The sequence below is a fragment of the Eptatretus burgeri genome, chromosome 3 (genome assembly GCF_056783735.1).
Source record: "Eptatretus burgeri isolate ZD-2024b chromosome 3, Ebu_testis_v1, whole genome shotgun sequence".
Taxonomy (NCBI): domain Eukaryota; kingdom Metazoa; phylum Chordata; class Myxini; order Myxiniformes; family Myxinidae; genus Eptatretus; species Eptatretus burgeri.
This window is the reverse complement of record NC_140963.1, coordinates 98,293,544-98,318,620: the sequence shown is the minus strand read 5'-3', so window position 1 is coordinate 98,318,620 and position 25,077 is coordinate 98,293,544. Positions and strand designations below refer to the sequence as shown.

The following is a 25,077-nucleotide window of genomic DNA, read 5'->3' as shown; positions in this document are numbered from 1 at the left end:
TATACAACTCGGCCTTGGGTTTGTGAAGGGGGGGGGGTGGAGTTGAGGACTTGAAGTCATATTTAACATTCTGTGGAGTTTCCACGGGTCTCTGCGAGTGCTATTATAATGTGCAAACTGTCTCTTATAACATTTCATCACATTCAACACATTATTAGCAACACATCTCGGAGCTCGTGTGCTCTCGAGTCCCATCCATGTGCTTCATGGACAGAGCCTCATGGACAGCCATAGGCATCAATGAGTGTGCCGTCAATCAGAGGTGGCATAAGGCCAGCTATCGCTTTGATAGTATTTGCTTGGGAACATTAAATATCACATTGTATCATTCATAAAGGGAAGGTGTAATGTATGCCAGGACTGTGCTCAGTTTCAAAATTAGCGAGAAAAGCACCGGTAGAGCGCATGCATACCTCCACCGGGCTGAACAGTTTACATTGTGTATCCCATTGATCGGCCGGGTATGCATGCGGCCCGACCTTAACCAAAATATAATCAGCTTGTTGTTGTCATATATCCAATTCATCCACCACATTTTGTGACAGTAGAATCTGTCTACAACCTTTTGAGATATCGTGCTATACTAGATATCGTTTTTGGTCCTATCCCTCAATGGTGAAGAATAACTTAAGCAATTCTCGTGTCCAGATCCGGATCCAGATCTTCACCAAAATCGAATCATTTTATCCTTATCACACGCCCAACCTCTCCATCAAATTTAGTCCGAATCCATCCATAACTTATTGAGATATCCTAGTCACAGACAGAAAAACAGACAGACAAACAAACAGTGTTGAAAACATGACCTCCTCCATCCACCTCCGGTGGCAGAGGTAATGGACTTAACCGAGTGCTGTTTTGGGAACACTTTCTGATAGTGTATTGACCTCTCCATGGATCCTTCTCAGATATGTAAACATACACAACCTATTCATGGATGCTCCTGGATGTTATATGGAGGTTTGAATAGCGGCCGGTAAACCTGCCACTTGGGTATATGGAGGTTTGAATAGCGGTCGGTAAACCAGCCACTTGGGTATATGGAGGTTTGAATAGCGGCCGGTAAACCAGCCACTTGGGTATATGGAGGTTTGAATAGCGGCCGGTAAACCCACTACTTGGGTGTATTGAAGTTTGAATAGCGGCCGGTAAACTAGCCACTTGGGTATATGGAGGTTTGAATAGCGGCCGGTAAACCTGCCACTTGGGTATATGGAGGTTTGAATAGCGGCCGGTAAACCTGCCACTTGGGTATATGGAGGTTTGAATAGCGGCCGGTAAACCTGCTACTTGGGTGTATTGAAGTTTGAATAGCGGCCGGTAAACCAGCCACTTGGGTATATGTAGGTTTGAATAGCGGCCGGTAAACCTGCCACTTGGGTATATGGAGGTTTGAATAGCAGCCGGTAAACTAGCCACTTGGGTATATTGAGGTTTGAATAGCGGCCGGTAAACTAGCCACTTGGGTATATGGAGGTTTGAATAGCGGCCGGTAAACCAGCCACTTGGGTATATGGACGTTTGAATAGCGGCCGGTAAACCAGCCACTTTGGGATATGGACGTTTGAATAGCGGCCGGTAAACCTGCTACTTGGGTGTATTGAAGTTTGAATAGCAGCTGGTAAACCAGCCACTTGGGTATATGGAGATTTGAATAGCGGCCGGTAAACCTGCCACTTGGGTATATGGAGGTTTGAATAGCAGCCGGTAAACCCGCCACTTACATATATGGAGGTTTGAATAGCGGCCGATAAACCCGCCACTTGGTTATATGGAGATTTGAATAGCGGCCGGTCAACCCGCCACTTGGTTATATGGAGATTTGAATAGCGGCCGGTAAACCCGCCACTTGGTTATATGGAGGTTTGAATAGCGGCCGGTAAACCAGCCACTTGGTTATATGGAGGTTTGAATAGCGGCCGGTAAACCCGCCACTTGGTTATATGGAGGTTTGAATAGCGGCCGGTAAACCAGCCACTTGGTTATATGGAGGTTTGAATAGCGGCCGGTAAACTAGCCACTTGGGTATATGGAGGTTTGAATAGCGGCCGGTAAACCTGCTACTTGGGTGTATTGAAGTTTGAATAGCGGCCGATAAACCAGCCACTTGGGTATATGTAGGTTTGAATAGTGGCCGGTAAACCTGCCACTTGGGTATATGTAGGTTTGAATAGCGGCCGGTAAACCTGCCACTTGGGTATATGGAGGTTTGAATAGCAGCCGGTAAACCCGCCACTTACGTATATGGAGGTTTGAATAGCGGCCGATAAACCCGCCATTTACATATATGGAGGTTTGAATAGCGGCCGATAAACCCGCCACTTGGTTATATGGAGATTTGAATAGCGGCCGGTAAACCGGCCACTTGGTTATATGGAGATTTGAATAGCGGCCGGTAAACCCGCCACTTGGTTATATGGAGGTTTGAATAGCGGCCGGTAAACCCGCCACTTAGGGTTCAAAGGGTTAAAGCATATTGCTCAACCCCACCCTTTTGTAGCCCTTTCCTATTTCCCATGGAATTATCATGTGTCAATCCTATCCGGTTCTTCCCTTCATTTCTTCAATGGGGCTCATTTGGGACTTATGTCATGTTCCCTCCTTAACCACGATATTTGTTGTTGTTTAGATAACCCACCTTCCTCTTTCATTCCCCCATACAGGTTTTTTTGTTCATTTGTTGTTCTGCACATCCTATGTCCACCTGTTCCCATCTTTGCTACTCTCAATATGACAACCTCCCGTTCCCCTATCAATGTTGCTCTTCCATGAATCTCAATTCTATATCGAAAAAAGAATGAAGGTGGCACCAAAAATGCTTGCAGTTTTAATGTTGGGTTCTTCGTTTTGTGTTTTCTTTTGGTCAATCAAATAATACTGTAAAGCAGTAAATAATACTGTCCACTGCAGGATGAAGGCCCCCCCACCTCATAATGATGGTTGGAGGAATACGAAATTTTGTCTATGCTAGTGTCGGTCTGTGTTGGCAGACAATTAGAATGGCATGTTTTATTAACTGAAACTTTACAAAAGTATGCTGACCACTGAAGGAAGTGAAATTAAGCTGGTGTTTTGGGTGTTAGCCCTTTCTTGGTACGATAAAAGGCAAGCACCTGAAACCTAAGCTTTATTCTGCTTCCTGTGGTGCTTATCATTCTCCTTGGCATATATTGTTTGGGAAATATATCATGGTGGAGTATGTGTTGCAAATGTGGGTGGCAAGAGTGAGCAAACTTTGGAATCAAATGCACACCAGCCAGTGGAGAAAGAAATAACGATTTAACTACTCGACGAAACAGCCAACATAAACACCACAACATGCAGAGTAATTAACCCCATATCGAATACATTGATGGAGCTGACAGCAACACAAGATTGTAATCATCGATCTTACCTATTCTCCTGCATATTAAAAAAAAAATTGGTTTCCGGAATTTGGGAGGTATTGGTTTTTGTAGACAGAATTTCCTGCCATCCCAAGTTAGCCTTGACATCACGAGGAGTCAGCAAACTACAATGTGTGGACTGCATGCATCACATGTAAATCAGACCAGGCATAACATTCAGATTACTCCCTTCCTAAAGCCAACGAGTTTCAAACGGGAAACTTAATGATATAATGGAAATTCTTCTGAGACTAGCTTTGCATCCAGTAGGTGAGAATTCATCTTAATTGGGTTTTTACTAACTTTTGTTGACACAGAGAGATAAAACCAGTGTTGTCTTGGAGAGTCTGATAAGCTGTGGCATTGAGTTGTCAGGTAATTAAATAACTACAGTGCCTATAGAAAGTGTACACCCCCTTCCAAAATTTTCATCTTTTGTTGCCTTTTTGCCTGGAATTAAATTACATTAAATCAGAATTTTTCCACCTTTATTTACATATCGTAACCCACAACTTCCAAGTGAAAAAGAAATTCTACAAATTTAAGAAAGTTAATTAAAAATAAAAAAACTAAAATATCTTGGTTGGATAAATGTCCACCCCCCTCATAATAGCAATTGCAAATTATCTCAGGTGTAACTAATCACCTTCAAAATCACACATCAAGTTAATTGGCCTCCACTTGTGTTAAATTGTAGTGATTCTGATTATTTCAGAATAAAATCACCTGTTCCTGGAGGTTTCTTCTGCTGGGTAGTGCATTTCACAGCAAAGACTCAACCATGAGCACCAAGGAGCTTTCAAAAGACCTCTGGGATAAAGTTGTGGAAAGGCACAGATCAGGAGATGTGTATAAAAATATTTCAAAGGCCTTGAATATCCCAAGGAGCACATTCAAGACAATCATTAAGAAGTGGAAGGCATATGGTACCACTAAGACCCTGCCGAGCTCAGGCTGTCCCTCAATACTGGATGACCAAACAAGGAGGATACTGACCGGAGAGGCCACCAAGAGGCCAATGGCAACTTTGACAGAGCTACATGCCTTTATGGCAAATACTGGTCACTGTGTGCATGTGACACCAATATCCCAAGCACTCCACAAGTCTGGCCTGTATGGTAGGGTGGCAAGAAGGAAGCCATTACTCAAAAAAGCCAGCCTTGAGTCCTGTTTGAGGTATACAAAAAAAAACATTCCGGAGATTCTGAAGTCACGTGGCAAAATGTTTTGTGGTCTTACAAAACCAAGATGGAACTTTTTGGCGTAAATGCGAAATATTACGTTTCGCGCAAAACCAACATAGCACATCACCCAAAGAACACCATCCCTACTGTGAAGCATTGTGGTGGAAGCATCATGTTCTGGGGATGTTTCTCATCGGCAGGACTGGGGTATTTGTCAGGATAGATGGAAGGGAAGATGGATGGAGAAAAATACAGAAAAATCCCAGAGGAAAGCTTGCTGCCCTCTGCAAGAAAGCTGAAATTGGGATAGAAGTTCACCTTTCAGCATGACAACGACCCGAAGCACACAACCAAAGCTTCACTGGAGTGGCTGAGGAACAAAGAGATAAATGTCCTTGAGTGGCCTTGTCAGAGCCCTAACCCTATATCCAATCGAAAATCTGTGACATGGCTTGAAGATTGCTGTCCATCAACACTCTTCACACAACTTGACTGAGCTTGAAAAGTTTGTTTGTTACAGATGAATGGGCAAATACTGCCCAATCAAGGTGTGCAAAGTTGGTAGAGACCTATCCCAACAGACTCACAGCTGTAATTGCTGTTGAAGGTGCTTCCACCAGGTATTAACTCAGGGGGGAGGTCACTTATCTAACAAAGATATTCTACTTTTGTAGTTTTAATTAACTTTCGGAAATTTGTGGAATTTGTTTTTCACTTGGAAGTTGTGGGTTTGCGATGTATAAATCAAGGAAGAACAAGTGAAATCCTTCAATACAGCGCGTGTGGTGAATCAAATGAGTACACTTATGTTTAAATATGCAATTTATGCTTTTTCAGTTGAAAAACAATTAAAAAAAAAAAATTAAATATTTTAAATGTAAAAATCTTGTTATTATTGCGATAAGCACCTTTTTTATATATATATATATATATATATATATATATATATATATATATATATATATATATATATATATATATATATATATATATATATAACAGAAGGAATGAAATCGTTCGATACAGCGTGGCAGGAGGCTGCAAAAGAATGATTGTAAGTAAATTTCAACTACTAATGCATGACGAAACACTTGTTTATGGCTAATATTAAAGAGAATGGTGGCACAAGAAGAACTTAGCCTGGAATCCTCGTGCATAACACCGCCCACACAACACACGTGGTGTCCCTTTACCAATCAGGAGCAGTGCAGTTACAGTATCGTTTCCTTCAGCTCGATTGGTCTTGTCCTGCACGTGATGTTTTCGGGTTTTTTTTTTCGTTCTTGTTGAATCTGAGGAGATTATTTTTTCGTTCTTGTTGTAAGTAAATTTCAACTACTAATGCATGACGAAACACTTGTTTATGGCCAATATTAAAGAGAATGATGGCATAAGAAGAACTTAGCTTTTTACGTTCGGCGCGAAATGCCATGGTGGACGGAAATGACGTCTTTCGTTCATTCGTTCGTTCCTACATGAGGGGAGCGTTTCTTCATTTTTTTCCATCAAGCAATAAATTAAATGGTTTTCACATATATAACACATTAGTTTCACAAATTTCCATTGGAATACTCGGGTATTTCCATCGATTGTCGCCATTTCCGTCGAGGTTATGCACTGCATCTATCGGATGGCCGTCATTGGCCGTCTTGAGGCACGTGGGGGTGGGGGGGACGGGGAGGGGACACCGGACCCACTGGAGACGTGGTAGACGACGCCGGGGACATTTCAAACTCGGTGCAATTGTATACAGCGCACGCGCTGTAAAAAGTCTGATTTAATGTGATTTCATCCAGGCTCTTAGGCAACAAAAAGTGAAAATTTTGAAAGGGGGTGTAGACTTTAAATGGACATTGTATATCATGGCATTCCCCACATCTTTACTTGTGATATTTTCAACCACCATTGACACAACCTAACCAAACCCTCTAACTTACAGGTTGCTGTGTTTCCTACCCTCCTCTCTCCTATTTTCATGGTCATTCATTGCCCTGCTTGTTTTGTTCAACTGTGGCCCCACTTCTCCACTGTCAGTTCGTTGCCTTCTTACCCTTTTCCATCTCACCCTTTCTAAGCCTCAATCTTGCATACAATAACAAGAATGACTATACTTTCGTCAGAACAATAAAATCTGGCAACAAGCCGATTTGGAAATGCACAGTTAAAGCGTTCTTAAAAGATAAAAGGCGTGATTGGGAAATCAATTTAATGTGCTATTCAAAGATTAACTCGACACCTCTCACCCATGTCACCCTCCTCCACGATGATATCAGAATGAGCTGATTCGTTACACGGTCGCAAATTGTTTAATCCCAATTTGGGGTCATTCAAAAATTATGTAACACTATTCTTTCCGGAGGCGTGTACTGTGCCTGCTCATGGGCTTGATATAAACCTTACTCATAATTTTTATTCAACATATGATTAGATTTTTTGGGGTCTCTCATCGTGAGTAACACTCGATCCCAAAAAAAGCCAATGGAAATCTGAAGCAACAAACCCGGACAGTATATAATCAGCAAAGGCCAATAATGTTGACGTCTTTGGTCCACTAGAAAAACAAGATGGCAGCCATATTATTTTTGTCTGGGTGCCATGGTGGGTGGAGTCGAGCGACAAATGTGGGTGGCGTCTGGCAGCTGCCCGACCAATGGGTGCACATTTCAAAATTCGACCCCCAACAAAAACCATAGCAACAACAACAACAACCATGCAGAGCTTTTGTATAATAAGAATGCTTATCATTAACTTAATACTGTATTAAAGAAGAATCAACAATTAATTAACTGTCATTTAATTCTTAAATTATTTTGTGTTTAAGTATCCTGAAATTTTTTTGATGTCGCAGATGTTGTAGGATGGCTGCATATTTTGGACTAATATGAACTCGTTCATAAATTATGAAGAAGTTGTCAGCAAGAACGTTTTAATAAATTCTTCCATCAGTATAAAGAGGTTTTTAAAAACCTGACATTACCCCCCTCATGTAATCCGAACAACTTGTAGCGCACCAATTGGCCTGGCACTGGTTGAAATGGTTAAAAGCAACACCATGCCCAAGAGTTGTTTTTCTCGTTGTTGCAGAAATCCATGGGGAATTAAAGTGGACTTTGTTTCATGTGAAAACCAGTGCAGAAGAAAAATGATTGCACCAAAATAGTGATTGAAATGAGAAACTTCCACACTTTCAATAATTTGTGGGTAACACTTTGGCTTGTATCTACAGGCTGGTAGGACAGCCTGAAGGTATGCACACTCACTTCCGAGCTGTTGAGCCTGCGGGGTTTGAATCTCGGCCCACCTATAAATTGTCACTCTTGTGTTTTGTTTGCAGGATGAGGCATCAATGTGTGCGTCATCCATCCACGGAAGGATATTAAGCGGGAGAACCAATCTGCCAGCATTTTTTGTTGGTGGACATAAAATATCCTGTAATGTCTTTTGCGAAGAGTACGTGATTTATCGCCAGCGACCTGGCTAAATTCTGAATTCCTCCCACCTTCAGTCGAACATTTGTTCAAGTCAGGCAGTTTGTGAAATAATTGGGCCAGAAAGCTTCATCGGCTGACTCCATGAGAAAGTGGGAATAAATGAGTCCGTTAAATAGGTAGTAGTAGTTGGAGTCGGCTTTAACTGGAATCTAGTTTGACAAGGTGGTGCATGGCTTGCCCACTTAATTTTGATCTGCCTCCCCTGGGTTTGATTCCCAACCTGACTTTAAGCTGATGGATTGGTGTTTTGCTGGCAAGGAGTTTGCAAAACAAAATGTGTCATCCCTCGGATGATCATTAAGCTGAGCGTCTCTTCTGCTGGTATTAATTAGTCGACATAAAATATCCCACAATCTCTTTTGCGAAGACTAAGTGGGTTATCGCCTTAATCAATTCCAAGCTTCTCCCTCAAGTCATTTTCAAGTGAATGTCAGGCCTCGCCAGTCGGGTCATGAAAGATATCGGCCAAAAAGCTTTGAGTGGCTAGCCCCTCAACCTGTAGTATTAGTAGTAGTAGTAGTTGTCATAGTTTACTTTAACATGCATGTCAATGCTTTATATCAAGTTGTTAAACTCATGCTGTACATGCTCCACTGTCACACCAAGCGTAATAATTTTTGACCATCTTTTGTGTTCGTTAGTGTTAAGTTTCTTTGCACGTGCTGCCTTTACATCTCATATTATGTGTCAATTTTGGTTTTTTATTACTGAGCAACACCACAAGAGTGGGATGCACATTTAGGGCCCACTGTCTCCTGGAATGGCGGCCCCACAAGCTCATTCCTGAACATACAATTGCACCCCAGTTCAACTGACAAGAGGCCTCAGAAACAGTCCTTGTCCTGCAGTCGTTTACTTTTGCCGAAAGAAAACTTTTAAACACTCCCACCACCATGAGATATTTCGGCCTGTGAAAAGGTTTCTCCTTCAAATTTTCTGAGAAGTCGCCAAATTGGTTTTATTATTGGTGTCTGTACTGCCACAAATAGAGCTCTGAAGTGTCATTACACTGTTTATCTCAGTGAATAGTCAACTTTCAGTCACCTTGCTCAAAGTTTCAGTGAACTTCTTTTTTTTTTAATTACAAGATTATCTTGATGATTATCCATGCAGTATATGGCATTAGCAATCGCTGCTTGCCAACCTGCAAAGAAAACAAAATTGTCATCATTTTCTTGGCCACCCTGTGCCAAACATATATTTACAATAAACATGTAATGGAGTATATACTCATGACCACTTTGTAGGGCTGAATTGTCCGTGTGATGGGGGTGTTTCTAAAATAAATAATAGCAATGGAAACACTCCAAAGTGATGCTCATGTGGCATAAACATTATCGGTGACCGCTCTTTTGCTAGTCACAGTAGCGCCGCTCAACAGAGTGTGAGAGAGGTTTAGCAAAGGCTCGCACCTAAATCAGCCTTTACTGGTAGCAAGAGTGACAGGAAGTTCCTCAAAGCTGAATCCCCAACACTACTGCAAGGATTAGCTACAACAAGTGGGTTGATCAAACACGTGTGGGAATGTGCTCTTGGGCAGGTGGGCCTCCTTCCCCATGAGCTCTCAACCTTGCTCTTCTGACATCGCCCAGTATGGCTTTCAGATTTCGCCACTCTAGATTCTGCATTCAGCCATGTAACATGTTTAATAAAGATCTATCAACAAAAATAACACCATCTACCTGTAAAATATCTTATCAGGTGAACCGAGTACAAATCAGTAACAGGAATAAATATTCGTATATATCCTCAGTAACTAACCGCGGCTTGTATAACGTAGTCATTAGCATTTTGTAGTGTCACACATACTATCAATAGCACTTTGGGAATTTGTAGATTTAACAAAGTCATGGGAAAAGGTCGCAATCACAGCGTTAGGTTGTCTTCACACATTGAGCAGACTGTTGTTAACTGCCCGAGGAATGGCAATGCATCACATTGCAGGGACTCCCATAGCAGCAGCCCCTTCCATCTCACAAACACATTTTGGCCCTGGTGGCATGACATTTGGAAGGTCCACACTTCTGAAAGGATGAAATGCCAGCAGGCTTTTGTCAGGGTCCTGTGACCCAAGCCAAATTAAATCGCTGATATTGAAGCGTGAGAGTCTCACTTCTAAAAGGTTTTTGCCACAAGTAAACCAGATCTCATTATCGTGTACTCAGTAAGTTCCTTCTCCAGGCTTGTACTCACTAAGTTTGTCTTTTACTGAGGATATCTTTTCACATCGAGGCTGATTTCATCAGAAGTTTCATGGGCATTTTAGTCAAACAGTCGTGAGATCTGGGATGGCACGATCGTTTAGATATACTGTATCGGCAATCTCCTTTGCACTGTGTCTCGATTGTGCTTGAATCTTGACCAAGCTGCAAACTGTCACTCTGTTGTTTCACACGCAGGGCGAGGCATCAATGTATGTGTTGTGCATTGGATGGATGTTAAGTTGGAGGACTCCTCTGCCAGTAATGGTTATTGGTAGACTTTAAAATCCCAAATTCCTGCCTAAAACTGGGATAGCAAGTGGCTTGGTCTTCTTGGACAACTGCTTGACACCACGTTGCACTGCTTGCTATCTTCAAGTGTGGTTGTTGTCTGGTTGTGCAGCTCCCACGCAATAAACAAATTGATGTTCCCAGGTTGTTTGAATGCATGTTATATATGAGCAGGCGTCTTCGGCTATGAAGGGCAACCATATTTATTGTTCACTGGTCAAACCAATTAACAATATGAGTTATGGTCTCAACCACATATTTTGCTTTCACCTCTGACTTGAGAGTTTCCCTGATACAACTTTGAATGTTACAGTTGGTGATATGAAAAGACACAGACAAGCTATGGCTTCTTATGGATCCTTGTAAATATCTTCCTTTGTTCCTGATCATCATTGATGCCTCTTGCAATTCAGCCATCATGAAACTTCAACACTGTGTGCATTGTTTCCCGATTAGCTTGCTGTGGACTTCCAAACTTTCCTTTGGTCTTTTACAGCAAGAACTTGGCTTTACCAGACCCTGCCACTTGTCTGCCATACCAAACACTTGCGTCAACCTCTCCTTGCATATGCCACATCCTGGTTATGGAAGTTCGAGCATGTATGACTGACCATGATATGGCATTCAGTTGTGTGTGTGTGTGTGTGTGTGTGTGTGTGTGTGTGTGTGTGTGTGTGTGTGTGTGTGTGTGTGTGTGTGTGTGTGTGTGTGTGTGTGTGTGTGTGTGTTTTTGTGTTTTGTATGGATTATTCATTTTAGTAGATGTGATTATTGTTTCCTATTATAATTCATCTGACTCTGGAATTAATCACTGGATGATGATATTGTTGACTTCATTGCCATTCACAAATGAGGAAGTTCTGCTGCTGTGCTGTGCAGGTGGTGAAGGATACAGCCACCATCACCGAATACTTACCTGTCAAACAGGTAAAATGGTGGAGGGTGATAGAACTCATAATTATATTACACTTGTAGAAACTTTTCTTCCTGATGACATTTTTGAAACATATATCAGTTTCAATCTTGATTTTGTTTCATCTTCGATTATTATGTGTGAATCACTGTCTTACCTTTACCTACATCCTTTACCTCTTCATTTCCTTACCTTCTATGACTACTCTTAGCTATAATTTGGTATTCGTGGGCCCACTACTTTTTTTCCTCTCTTCTTTTTCAATAAAATTATCAACCGAATAATTATAAAATTTAATTTTGCTTCACTCTGATACCTTCATAACCTTTTGATTTTGCTCCATTGAGACACATTGAAAAGCAAGGTGTTGATCGTCTTCGAGCTTCAGTATTTTGTGGCTCCTTGCAAAGACTTGCAATCTCCAAACCAGAGTTGAAGTATTTGTTTTTAATCACTCATGTTTATCATTTTATGTTTTGTGTAATTATCATTTTGACCTCATATTTTGTTACCTCTCCCACCCTTTTGTGTTGTTTTATTTTTGTACCTTGTACAGAGGAGAATTTGGAGGAGCAGGTGCAAGGTAATGCTTTCCCAGGATTTCATTTTGTTCAAACAAGATTACATTAGTAACCACAACTGATTCCTGTTTTGATTTAAAAAAAACAAAAAACAATTTCATCCTCAAATGAGATGATTAGCCACAGTATTTTATTATTCCTCCGCTGACGAAGTCGCCGGCATTAGGTGTTACGTTTTTGGGTTGTCCATCCGTCTATACGTCCATCTGTATGTCCGTTCATCGATGCTAATTGTCTGTTTTCTCCGCAACTGCTTATCCTATTGACACAAATTTTTCACCAATCGGTGCGACTACTCATGTAAAATGTTATAATGACAATTATGACGGCATAGGTCACATGGTGTCTCAACCATGTTTAGTCAAAGGAAAAAAATTGGACCTCTGCATCTTCGAAACTGCTCCATTGAAAAAATTGAGACTTGGCACAAGTCAAGTACTCCCCATAGGAAATAAGTGTGATTTTTTTTTGGTGATGTCATCGGTGGCTTTGTTATGACATCATAATTGCATGCGTTGAACACTTTATCTGATCAGTATGAAAATTTTTGAGGGTCGTTTAGGGATAAATTATATGGGGGGGGGAGGGAGTTGATGATGTCATCGGTCACGTGGTTTGGCAGCCATATTGTTTTTAACATAAAAAACATTCAATAATCTTCCTCTCCAAAACAGCTGAACAGATCGAGGCGAAACTTTCCAGGTATGATCGCCTATCCACGATGACCAAAATCTTGTCCACCTATGACATGGTCTGGAGGTCACATGGTTTGGCAGCTATGATTTTTTTGAAGAATATACCTTTACAAACCTTCTCCAGAATGGCTTCATAGATTGAGGAGAAACTTCACGCACATGTTCCCCAAGCCTTGGGGATGCCAGGGTGTTCACGGATAATTAATAGGTCACATCGTCTGGCAGCCATATTGGATTAATCAAAAATCTTGAAATAACTATTTCTCTTGAGCAGCTTCATCAATCGACATGAAATGTCACAATTATGATCTAGTTCTGGTGAAGATATGTTTTAAATTTCAACCTCATCAGATGCATGGTCTGGCAGCCAGAATTATTTAATATTTTGAATATGGGTTCAGAGATTTAAATAAAACTTGGTACAACGATGTATAATGATGTAATAATGTGTGCAGAGGCATATCTGGTGACGTCGTGATGTCGAAGAGTGCCCTTCTAGTCTCTTCCTGATTATATCATTCCATTTCATTTTTCATACAAACAGAATTATTGTAGAAAAAAAAGAAGACTTTATTGGGCTTAATGATATTATTTTGGGGTCATTATTGAAATTAGAATAAAATTCATTTCTACACGCAAAAGTGGAAGTTCCTCGTAATTTAAACTCTTCGTTACGCAGTAATAGCAAGCTCCAAGTGGTCTACCAAGACCACAAGATGTTTCTGCTTTCAGAACAGAAGATAACAGGGTCACAGATTGGACATTCGTATGCTGGGAAAGAGGATTTTTCTTCGATAATAATTATTCAAACACAACTTTTTGAATAATTGCACACAAACACTTAACTTCACATGAATTCAAATGTTCACAAAGGCATCACGCTTGGTTTCCTTTCACTGTAATTATTATGTCCTCTCGGCTCTTCAAAGAGCTGATAACGTTTTCACATCAAGTGTCAATGTAAAGTAACATCAATCCTGAACCATACAACATGGAATTGGCACACAAGTGGGATCGTTTGATACAGCACTTCCATATGACCATCACTCCACAGAGAGCTGCAACAGATTTTCTTGCCAAGCTATCTTTTGCAGTGATGTAATCACAGAACATTGATTGAGGCACGTTAATCACCATGGGACGAACGAAGGGTGAAGGAGTAACACTTTCAACGTCAGCATTTTCCTTCCATCCAAAGGCAGTTAGCATACCCAGCATTCTGTTAATTCCATTGTTCTACACGTTTGCTGATGCAGATTGACACCAGCCTTTACACAAGCAAGACTAGTTCCTCATTCTGTCTTAATTATGGACAATTATATGGTTTCTGAAGGTCACAAACTTGAAGCACTTTTTCTGCCAGATGTAGTTCTTTGTTTTCAGGCCAAAGAGTTCAATTTTCCACTCAGACCACAGAATTCTTTGCCTCATGCTCTCAGAATCTTGCACTTGCCTTTCTTCAAACTACAGGTGTGTTGTCATGTGCATTTTTTTCAGGAGTGTTTTTTGTCTGACCACTCTTCCATACTGTCTCGATTTGTGAAGTGCTGCAGAGACTGTTGTCCTTCCAGCAGGTTCTTTCATCTCGGCCAAGGAACTCTGTAGTTCTGTCAGAGTGGTCATTGGGTTCTTGGTCACTTCCCTGTCCAAGGTCCTTCCTGCCCGGTTACTCAGTTTGGTCAGACTGTCAGCTCGAAGAAGAGTCGTGGTAGTTCCATCTTCTTTCCATTTCCTAATGATGGAGCTCATTGCTTTCGTGGAAACTTTCAACACTCAAGAAATTGTTTTATACCCTTCCCCAGATCTATGCCTTCTCACATTTCTATCGAGTAGTTGTATGGACAGTTCCTTAGACTTCATGGAAGAGATTCTGCTCTGACATGCCCTGTCAACTGTGGGGCCGGATGTAGAAAGGTGTGTTTCTTTCTAAATCATGTCCAATCAATTGAATTGGCCACATATGGACTGCAATCACATTGTAGCGACATCTCAAGGATCATCAAAGGAAATTGGATGCACCTGAGCTTAATTTGGAGTGTCATAGCAATGGGGTTGAATGCTTATTGATGCAAGACATTTCAACTTTTAATTTTTAATGAATTTGTAAAAAATTCTAAAAACATGTTTTCACTTCGCCATTATTGGGTATTTTATGTAGATCGGTGTCAAAAAAAGTATATTTAATCCATTTTAAAGTCAGGCTGTAACACAACAAGATGTGACAAAAGTCGAGGGGTGTGAATACTGTTACGAATTTGGAATTCATTTGCACACAACATGCAGGTTCCCTTAGTCAGCTATGTTGATAAGTGCATGTTCCCGAGATAGCTCACCTTCCGGTGTTTAAATGTTTTGAAATTGATTAGATGCGCTGCAGATCGATTTAATAGTTAGGGAGCAAACAATGGAGACGTCCCTCCCCCTCTTCGAACCCTGTGGTGACGTCAACAACTCCCTCCCACCCGTGGTTGAGCGGGGGGTGGATCACGAGGGCATGAGTCATGCCGGGTGCGGGGGAGGGGGGTCAAAGGATAAAGAGGACATCTTTTCTTTGTTCAAAAAGAGTCCCGAAAGAGTTCGTGGGAGTCCTGTGGTAGGGCTGAGTTCGTGGGCTGAGTTCGTGAAGAGTCCCGTTCTGAGTCCCGTGTGCAGAGTTTGTGTGCTGAGTCCCGTGGGAGTAGTAAGCTTTTTGCTTCGGCTGGCTCAGTGAGCTTCGGCTGCTGCTTTATTTTGGAAGGAACTTGAGCGAGTTGTTCGGCTCGAGCTGCGAGTGGAGGCTTCTTCCTCTTCTTCCTCTCCTTCCTCTTCTTCCTCTTCTTCTTGGTTCGTGGAGCTTTTCATTCTCCATTTTGTTTTCCCGGCTTGGTGCGACGCGTCGGCCTCTTCTTGGAGTTGGTTCCTCGGGGGAAGCGACGCATCGACAGGAAGGATCGGCGCCTCATCTCACCGGCACGTTTTGAGAAGCGCGGGAGGATTCGCGGGAGCTCGGGAAGGAACACGGCTCACGGCGATTTGGATCCAGCTCGCTCTCGCTGGAGCCCGGGTCCGGACAAGTTGAAGACCACTCGAGGTGGAAAGGTTCGAGTCAAGCTCTGAGTTTCAGCTCACCTGTCCTCCGAACTAGAGCTCGTGATTAAAGGTCTCAGCGACCGTCTCTTGTGTTTGTGTGCGCGCGCGCGTGTGTGTGTGTGTGTGTGTGTGTGTGTGTGTGTGTGTGTGTGTGTGTGTGTGTGTGTGTGTGTGTGTGTGTGTGTGTGTGTGTGTGTGTGTGTGTGTGTGTGCGCACGCGCGTGTGCGTGTGTCCGCGGGCCCGTCTAATAAGTAGGAACTGTTGTTAAGTGTAAATGACTGTACATTATAAGTAGACGGTTGTAGTTCTTTTGTCGTGCTTTTGTTGCTTGTATAATTGCATACGTGTTTCATTATAATAAATGTCCTTGTGTGAATGTAAACCTACTCGTTGCATCCATTCGCTCATTGACTGAACATTTCGTGTGTTGGGAGTTAGAAAGCCGTTGGTTTGCCGTAATCGGGGGACATTTGGACCGACGGTTCTCGGCGATTACGCCGCTCGGAATCGCGCACGGACAAGCTCGCCTCGGCAGTTTATTCCGTACGAGATCCGTCGAGGGTGGAATACCCCGGTAGTTGGATCACGTGGGTATTTAGGTACATTGAAGATTGGCAATCGACCTTACCCCACGTGATCTGCCGATTGGTGTATTTCGGTTCTTGTACAAGGACCCGTCGATCGGAGTTATCCGGGCGGCGATCTATATTCCGGGCGATCGGTCGGGTTGACTCGACTTGCGGCTCCGTTCAGAGCGGTCAGTTGGCGGCCGACACCCGGCCAATAACAACTGGTTGTCAGGAGTGCGATTCGGCCCCCTCCTCCTCCGTAGCAAAATTTACGGAGTCAGATCAGGGGTATACGGAGCAAACTCCCACCTCCCCCCGTGTTTCCAAATTACGAGCGTTATAAATTTTATTCCCAGCACGTAAAATGTTCAACCAAGGCGAGCAGGGGCAGGAGGCATTAGAAATGGATTTGGAAACATTAGAATCCATGGTCCAGGACGCCATCGCCATACAGGTTGGACCCATACCAGAAGGTTGGGAAATACGGCGATGCAACAATGTACCTGGTTCTCCGTTTTATTATTATAACCGCACCACGAATTGTAGTCAGTGGGAGCGGCTTGTGCAGGAACTTTTCCGGCAAACAAACTCGGAGTCGCAAGATGGCGGCGCGGCCGTACCTCAGCGCGGCACGAGGCGTGAGCGGGCCGCTGTTACTCGCGCAACGAGCCGCACGGCACGGCGGGGGAAGCGCTCCCGCCCACCGGTTCAAACCACGGGGGCATGGCAGGCGAGGCAGGGCGACGGCAGTACATTGCAAACTGAATTGGCCGAGGCACAGGAACGAATTCGGGGGTTGGAAAAGGACTTAGCCAACGCAGACTGGCTCCATAAGGATTATGTGCACACGGAAGCACAACGATTGGCCGATGCACAAGAACAAGTTCAGGAGCTGAAAGAGGATCGCCTGGAATACCTAAATAAATACAGGAGGGAAATGGATGAAATGAGGGAGAAAGAATGTGAAAGAGGTGTAGAGATGAAAAACGAATTAGAAAGGAAAGCTTCTGAGACACTGAAACACCAAAACAAAGATAGGATTACAAAACGAGTTGAGGATGGTGAGAGAAGAAAGAACGAAAACGGAGAATGAAACGTTAAGGAAGCACACTGTACAGATCGAACAGCTGGAAGCGAAGGCCGGATTGCAGAATGAGATGCAGGAAAGAGTAATGGAAGAAGAATGAATGAGACAGGAGAAAGAAATCAGTCAATTGAAGGAAATAACGAGATTTCAGAATGAGGAACAAGAGAGACAGTGGAATAGAAAACAAAAAGAGCATGAATTTGAAACTGAACGACAGAAGGAAAAAAAATAGGTTGGAGTGCGAGGAGATAGAGAACGAACAACGAACGAAACGGGAAAAAAGAACTTAGCCAATTGAAAGAAACGATGAGATTAGAGAAGGAAGAACGAGAGGAACAGTGGGAAAGGAAACAAAAACAATATGAGTTTGAAATTAATCAACTCGAGGAGAGAGCAAAATTGGAGTCCACAGAGATGGAAAAACTCCGGAAAGATAACGAACAGTTAATGGGGCTCAGAGAGGAAGAACGACTCGGATGGGAAGGAAAATGGAGCCAGGAAGAAACAAACTAATAGACACACAGAGACAACAGAAATAAAATGTACAGAGACACGGGAGATAGAGGGTGAATTGGACGGGGTTAAAGACGGGCGCGCGCACACACACACACACACACACACACACACACACACACACACACACACACACACACACACACACACACACACACACACACACACACACACACACACACACACACACACACGTAGCGAGGCTTAATGGGGGCGAGCTGGCGGACTGTCTCGTCACCCGGTGCGAGCAGCTGGATAGCCTCCTTATGGAACGGAGGGAGACGCTATTCTCCCTTGAAGCGAATCACGACCAGGTGAATTCGGTCGTGCTGAGCGAGTTAGAGGGGGCGAGTGCTGTTGACGGGTGCACGAGGAGCTTGGGGGGTATGGAGGCCCCGGGAACCCTTGTGGTGGCACGATTCCCCAGTGTGATTGGCCCGGTGTGTGTGGTGAAAGGTATGAGTGCAGCGGGCATGTTGAAACGCGCACCGTGTGTGGAAGAGACCCCGTGTGTGAGTGGTGTGGTCACGAGTGTGCCGTGGTGCATGCTTCCCAGCACTCCGTGTGTGGAAGAAGCACCACGTGTGGAAGGAATGACGTGTGTGCGTGAAACCCCCTCTGCGAGTGGAAGCCCGTGTATGAGTGAAGTACCGTGTGTGAGTGGAACCACGTGTGAGTGAAACGGCACGAGTGAGTGAAGCACGGTATGTGAGAGAGACAGCGTGTGTGAGGTCGCTGTGTGTAAGGGAGATGACAGTCTGTATGCAGGAGAACGCAACCGCATCCCCGTGTCCGAGTGCCATGGTGGAGTGTGTGAGCGTCGTGGCACACAGGAGTGTGTGCGTTGAACGGCGACGACGACGGGACCAAATGAAGGACAAGGCCCGAGTCGCGGCCGTAGCTGAATTGGGAACCGTGCCGGGTTTGCACAGCAGCGAGCGCGGGGTCCGTGCTGTGCTACACACAAGGCTGCCACGTGCGCCGCTGCGCAGGTGAAACCCGGTCCGGAAATGCCAGCGGTGGATGTTAGCCGATCCCGCGGACGGACAGAAGCTAGGCTGGATTCGGAATTTGGACCGGATGGGTTCTCCACGTGGGCGTGTTTTTAAGGCTCCAACGAGCAGAGCACATGTGTTCGCGTGGGGAACCCCTCGAAACGCGGGGCTTGCTTTGAGATGCGCAGAGTGACGTCATGGCTGCACGTGTGTTTGGAATCCGGCAGAAGGGAATTCCTGCCGGACGGTACCGTCCAAGAGGGACGAGGTGCGCGGGGCTCAAGCAGCTGCCATGACGTCACGGAAAAAGAGCGTGGCTGTGAACTGCCGCGCTGGTGGTGCGCATTATAAAAAAAAGAGTTGAGAAAAGCAAGCCTCGCTTTGGTTGAACAGGATTCCCAGGCAAGGGGTGGAAGACCCACTTGTTATGGGGACACAGGAAGTACTAGTTAGTGAGACTGGCTTCATGGGAACATGGGTTGTACCTCATGGAGCCTGTGGAATGGATGAGTTCGAGGGATTTTAGTTTAGATTTAGGAAATGGAATTTTTGGATTTTTGGAGACACGGACAGACTGGAAATGTGTAGTGGAGACGTAGCTTAGCTACGTAGAGTAAATGGAACGTGCATGAGTTTTAAGGGATGACGAGGGAGCACGAGTTAGTCAGGGGATTTAGTTAGAAGGATGGCAGTGTGGAGTGTTGGTGTGAGTTGTGAAATGGAAAGTGTGTAAGGAACGAGTGTGGGACAGTGGGCCCAAGTGTGCGAGTGGAGCGAATGTGGTATGCATGGTGCGAATGGCTGGTTTGGGGGAGGAGTGATTCCCACCCAAGTGACCCTGGGGTCAGCTTAATGTTAGCTCGTGGGTTATTCAAATTTACTAACAGGAGGTCGTTTTGTTGTTGGTGTCGAGAGAAGGCACGAAACCCGTTTGGAGGGGTGCAAGAGTTCATGGACCGGCTGGGAGCGTGGCAATGGAAAGTTGAATTTTTTTTGTGGGCACCCCAGGCACTGGACGAGTCGGCCAGAGTAGGCCAAGGGCCCAAGAGGGGTCGGGATAGAGTAGTGGGCATGGGCGACCCGTCGGAAACGGGACCCGTAGCGCCAGAATGCCATGGGGGCAGTGTAGTGGGCACGGGCGACCCTCGGAAAGGGACCCGGGGCATCAACACGCCACGTGGGCATCGGAGGAGGGCAATGCCAGAGAGGGCAACCCCCCCCCCCGCATTTATAGGGAGCAGCTTGGCTCGGAGGCAGCCTGCGGGCCTGGGGGTGCCATGGTTAGAGTTTGGCAGAGGGGGATTTCCTGCCAGTTGAGCCACGCTGCCCAGCCAGGAAATTGTGCGAGGGAATGTATGAAAATTTGAGGGCAAGGCCCAAATTTATAATGGACACCAACACAGGCGACGGGAATCATGGTTTTTAGAACTGATAGTTTTAAAGTGTGAGGCGTTTTTGGAAAGTCCCGGGGTAGTTTCCGGTTAATGAATGTTAGGGTAGATAGGAGATGTACCCCTTCACACCATCCATCCCTTCGCTCGTTGTAGGCTGCTGGACTCACCTTGGTAGATCGCTTAACTCTGAGGAGGCCATTCTGAGGCTTTGTTGGACCTCGAGACAGGACGCTAGTCTCTCCCTATTCCCCTCCAGAGAGGGAACGTAGGGGTTGGGAGTAGGCTAGATTGACAGAATAGGCTAGCCAGACAAAGACAATAAAGGGGGTTAGGGAGACAATTATAAAAGGGAAATAAAAATAAAGAGGGCTAAATTTTGTTGTGTTGTGTGGCAAACTAAGGGAGTGGGTATGGACAGAGACAAGCAAAGGAGATAGAGTGGGGGGGGGGCGTGGGGGGAGGGAGACAGTTGGCGAGGTCTGAGCCCGCCTTCAAAGCGGCCGGCACCACCGCACTCCCTCCAAACCTGATGGAACCACATCAGAGGCCGGCCAGCTTCACCTGTCGGCCTGTTGTGCTGCAGCTGCCTGTTCTGCATGGGCTTACCTTGCCATGCCGAGTTGCCTGCCTCTGCCATGACCCCATGCCTGCTAGCCCTTGTTTGCGTTTGCCCCTGTGACCATCTATCACCATGCGTGCCAGGACCATCCAGTTTTGCAAGGACTGCCCTGCAGGCAGCCCGTGCATCCATCATGCTCATTTCTGTTTTGCGAACATCTCCATCCATTCCCCTGCAACAAAGACTTTGCTATGACTTTTGCCTTTCGCCTTTCACAGATCACAAGTCCTGGGCCATGGTTAGTGTAATGTAAAAGATAAGTTAAGATTGTAAATACGTGGAACTCAACCTGCATGTTTGTTTTAGCGCCAGCAATTTTAGTTAAGTTGTCCGAATGAGTCTGAGAGTTTGTTAGTTAGTTACGCAGCGCATTAGGTTATTTATTTTTGGGACACGTATAAAGAAATGTCGCACTCAGGGATCCGAAGGTAGAACGTACTTGGGGAAAACTTACACATGCTGGTCACACGAAAATTTGACGACTCGGGACGAGTCTGTAAAAAGGGGAGGGGGTAGTGTTACGAATTTGGAATTCAATTGCACACAACATGCAGGTTCCCTTAGACAGCGATGTCGATAAGTGCATGTTCCCTAGATAGCTCACCTTCCATTGTTTAAATGTTTTGAAATCAATTAGATGCGCTGCGGATCGATTTAATAGTTAGGGAGCAAACAATGGAGACGTCCCTCCCCCTCTTTTGCGAAGAGGAAGAAGAACCCTGCGGTGACGTCAACAACTCCCTCCCACCCGTGGTTGAGCGGGGGGGGGGGGGGAGTGGATCACGAGGGCATGAGTCACGCCGGGTGCGGGGGAGGGGGGCAAAGGATAAAGAGGACATCTTTTCTTTGTTCAAAAAGAGTCCCGAAAGAGTTCGTGGGAGTCCTGTGGTAGGGCTGAGTTCGTGAAGAGTCCTGTTCTGAGTCCCGTGTGCAGAGTTCGTGTGCTGAGTCCCGTGGGAGGAGTAAGCTTTTTGCTTCGGCTGGCTCAGTGAGCTTCGGCTGCTGCTTTGTTTTGGAAGGAACTTGAGCGAGTTGTTCGGCTTGAGCTGCGAGTGGAGGCTTCTTCCTCTTCTTCCTCTCCTTCCTCTTCTTGGTTCGTGGAGCTTTTCGTTCTCCATTTTGTTTTCCTGGCTTGGTGCGACGCATCTGCCTCTTCTTGGAGTTGGTTCCTCAGGGGAAGCGACGCATCGACAGGAAGGATCGTCGCCTCATCTCACCGGTACGTGTTGAGAAGCGCGGGAGGATTCGCGGGAGCTCGGGAAGGAACGCGGCTCACGGCGATTTGGATCCAGCTCGCTCTCGCTGGAGCCCGGGTCCGGACAAGTTGAAGACCACACGAGGTGGAAAGGTTCGAGTCAAGCTCTGCGTTTCAGCTCACCTGTCCTCCGAGCTGGACCTCCTGATTAAAGGCCTCAGCCACCGTCTCTTGTGTTTGTGTGTGTGTGCGTACGTGTGTCCGTGGGCCCGTCTAATAAGTAGGAACTGCTGTTAAGTGTAAATGACTGTACATAATAAATAGACAGTTGTAGTTCTTTTGTCGTGCTTTTTTTGCTTGTATGATTGCATACGTGTTTTGCCTTATTTAATTGCATTCGTGTTTCATTATAATAAATGTCTTTGTGTGAATGTAAGCCTGCTCGTTGCATCCATTCCCTCATTGACTGAACATTTTGTGTGTTGGGAGTTAGAAAGCCGTTGGTTTGCCGTAATAGGGGGACATTTGGACCAACGGTTCTCGGCGATTACGCCGCTCGGAATCGCGCACGGACAAGCTCGCCTCGACGGTTTGTTCCGTACGAGATCCGTCGAGGGTGGAATATCCCGGTCGTTGGATCACGTGGGTATTTATGTACATTGAAGATTGACAATCGACCCTACCCCACGTGATCTGCCGATTGGCGTATTTCAGTTCTTGTACAAGGACCCGTCGATCGGAGTTATCCGGGCGGCGATCTATATTCCGGGCGATCGGTCGGGCCGACTCGACTTGCGGCTCCGTTCAGAGCGGTCGGTTGGCGGCCGACCCCCCGGCCAGTAACAATACTTTCTGAAGGCACTGTAGTTAGGCCGGGGGCCAGTGGGACCTACCTTGCACCCCCCCCCCCCTTGCGACAATTTTTCACTGATGCCACAGTGTTCATATATATCCCAAGTATCAGAAAAAGGATGTTCCCAGAAAAATAACACATTTGCACTCTGCTTTATTAAGCTGTTTCCTTGGCAACCAATAAAATATAGACGAATCTCACAAAAATCGGCAAAATGTCAATATCTCTGTCAAATATAAACATAAAATCACAAAATTGGTGTCAAATTAAAGCTTATACATTTACGTATTGAAATATATTTTGTTTATGCAAATTATCTCATTTGCATATTAATTAAATTTGACATGAAGACAATAATTCCCACAAAAATGCAAGAATTTCCATTTTCTTTCCTTGTAATTACCACACATGTCAGTTTTTTTGTCAAAAAAAACATTGCTTAAGTGTTGCCAGATACAAGCAAGCTAGGTTGGCAAGAAAATCTTAAAATTTTTGAATTTTTTAAAGTAGGCTAATTAGCATAAATTACAAAGCACAATGAATCGTTTGAAAATCATGCGAAATCAGATTAATCAAGAGAATTAATTACCTGGGCCTGATATAATACATAACTGCGACTTATGATGTCTGTTGGTGTTTAATGGAAACATAACTTTTCTGTTTGAGTAAAAGTAGTGGAAATAATTTTAAATGCATTGATATGCTAATTAGGATCCGCCATTGTGGAAATTCTCATTTTCGTTAATATCTCAACTTCTGCTACATGGAAATTTGTAAATGAGGAATGTACACATGTTTGGAGGGTCAAGGAATAAAGTGAACATATTTCCTTTGTTGTCAGAGATGTAGAATAATGTTTGGATAGCTTAATTACATGCAAAAATCATAGAACAATGAATTTCCTGTACATCTTTATTCCCGATGAACAGAATGCATGGAGCGACGTGTCCTCCGTTTTGAGTTTCACGTAAGCATCATGACTACATATTTTGATAAGATTGGGCCTTGAATTTAAATCAAATATTTTAAAATGCAGTGGTATGTAAATAAGGTGAGTGGATGTCATTATATCATAATGTATCTCTACCAGAGGCTGGAAATAGTGACCATGCTGTAGGCACAAAAGTTAAACTGATGTGCAATTAGTTGCGGCTAAAGGAGAGCATATACAGCAAAAATGTATTCATATGGTCCATCTGAGTGCAGCAATTGAAGATCTCACACTTTGAATGCATTCAGATATAAAAACATAAATCTAATATTTACTGTATCCCCTTTCTTCCAGAGTTACCAGATGTTTCAAAGCCTACTAGCCACACACCAGATCTGACAAATGATTTATCTTCACATTGTTCGCCTGCATGTACACTCTACTATGAAGTAGATCGATACAATGGCAAAAACTATGAGTAGATGATCTGCAATCTGTTGGAGTCTTAGCAAACTTCGAAGCACACATCTGAGTTTGACAATCTCGACCAGTTGATAATCACGCTGTTTTGATTAACTATCAGTCAAATATAGAAGAAGTGTCCTTAATTCGCAGATTCTGAGCCTGATGTTTGCTTGCTATGTCCTTCATTGGCCATCATACTATTCAATGTCCGAGTCCACACAATCTTCACATTTGCATGGCTCATCATCCTCATCATCACTGTCTTCTTCCATTGCCTCCTGCAGTGAACCAATCGACTTCTTGGGTAGAATATCGCCTGATATCCACAGTGGCTCCATAACACAATCTGTGTATGTCCAGCCATGTTCCTGCATGTCATCTGGTATATTGGGATATGCGATATGAGAACGCTTCCAAACATCTGCTTGATAATTAACTCTTCGGATGTGCTGCTCTAAGCACTTTCACATGGAGGTAGTTTCCCAAGGTCAATGTTGCGGCCTGCGTCCAGAGGCTTGACCCCACACTTCTCCCTCATCATGAGCAGCCTTACTTCATCCACTTCCTGAAATAGACTCTTGCCATACATGACGCAAGTGTTCCAACTAAAGCATCAAGTCTGACAAAGAGGTGAATCCATCACT

The 25,077-nt window shown here is 44.4% G+C and overlaps 1 protein-coding gene across 8 annotated transcripts in view; it reads left to right on the top strand.

Annotated features, from left to right (window-relative positions):
• MCTP1 (multiple C2 and transmembrane domain containing 1) overlaps positions 1 to 25,077 on the top strand; it is a 265,879-nt gene that overhangs the window by 132,199 nt on the left and 108,603 nt on the right. For 7 of the 8 annotated variants that reach the window (XM_085874636.1, XM_085874633.1, XM_085874640.1 and 4 more), the window contains 2 exons: positions 11,433 to 11,480; positions 12,023 to 12,049. The exons of the other annotated variant lie outside the window; for it this stretch is intronic. In XM_085874636.1, the coding sequence (XP_085730762.1) occupies positions 11,433 to 11,480; positions 12,023 to 12,049 (75 nt within the window). The remainder of the gene's footprint in view (positions 1 to 11,432; positions 11,481 to 12,022; positions 12,050 to 25,077) is intronic. 8 annotated transcript variants of the gene reach the window in all.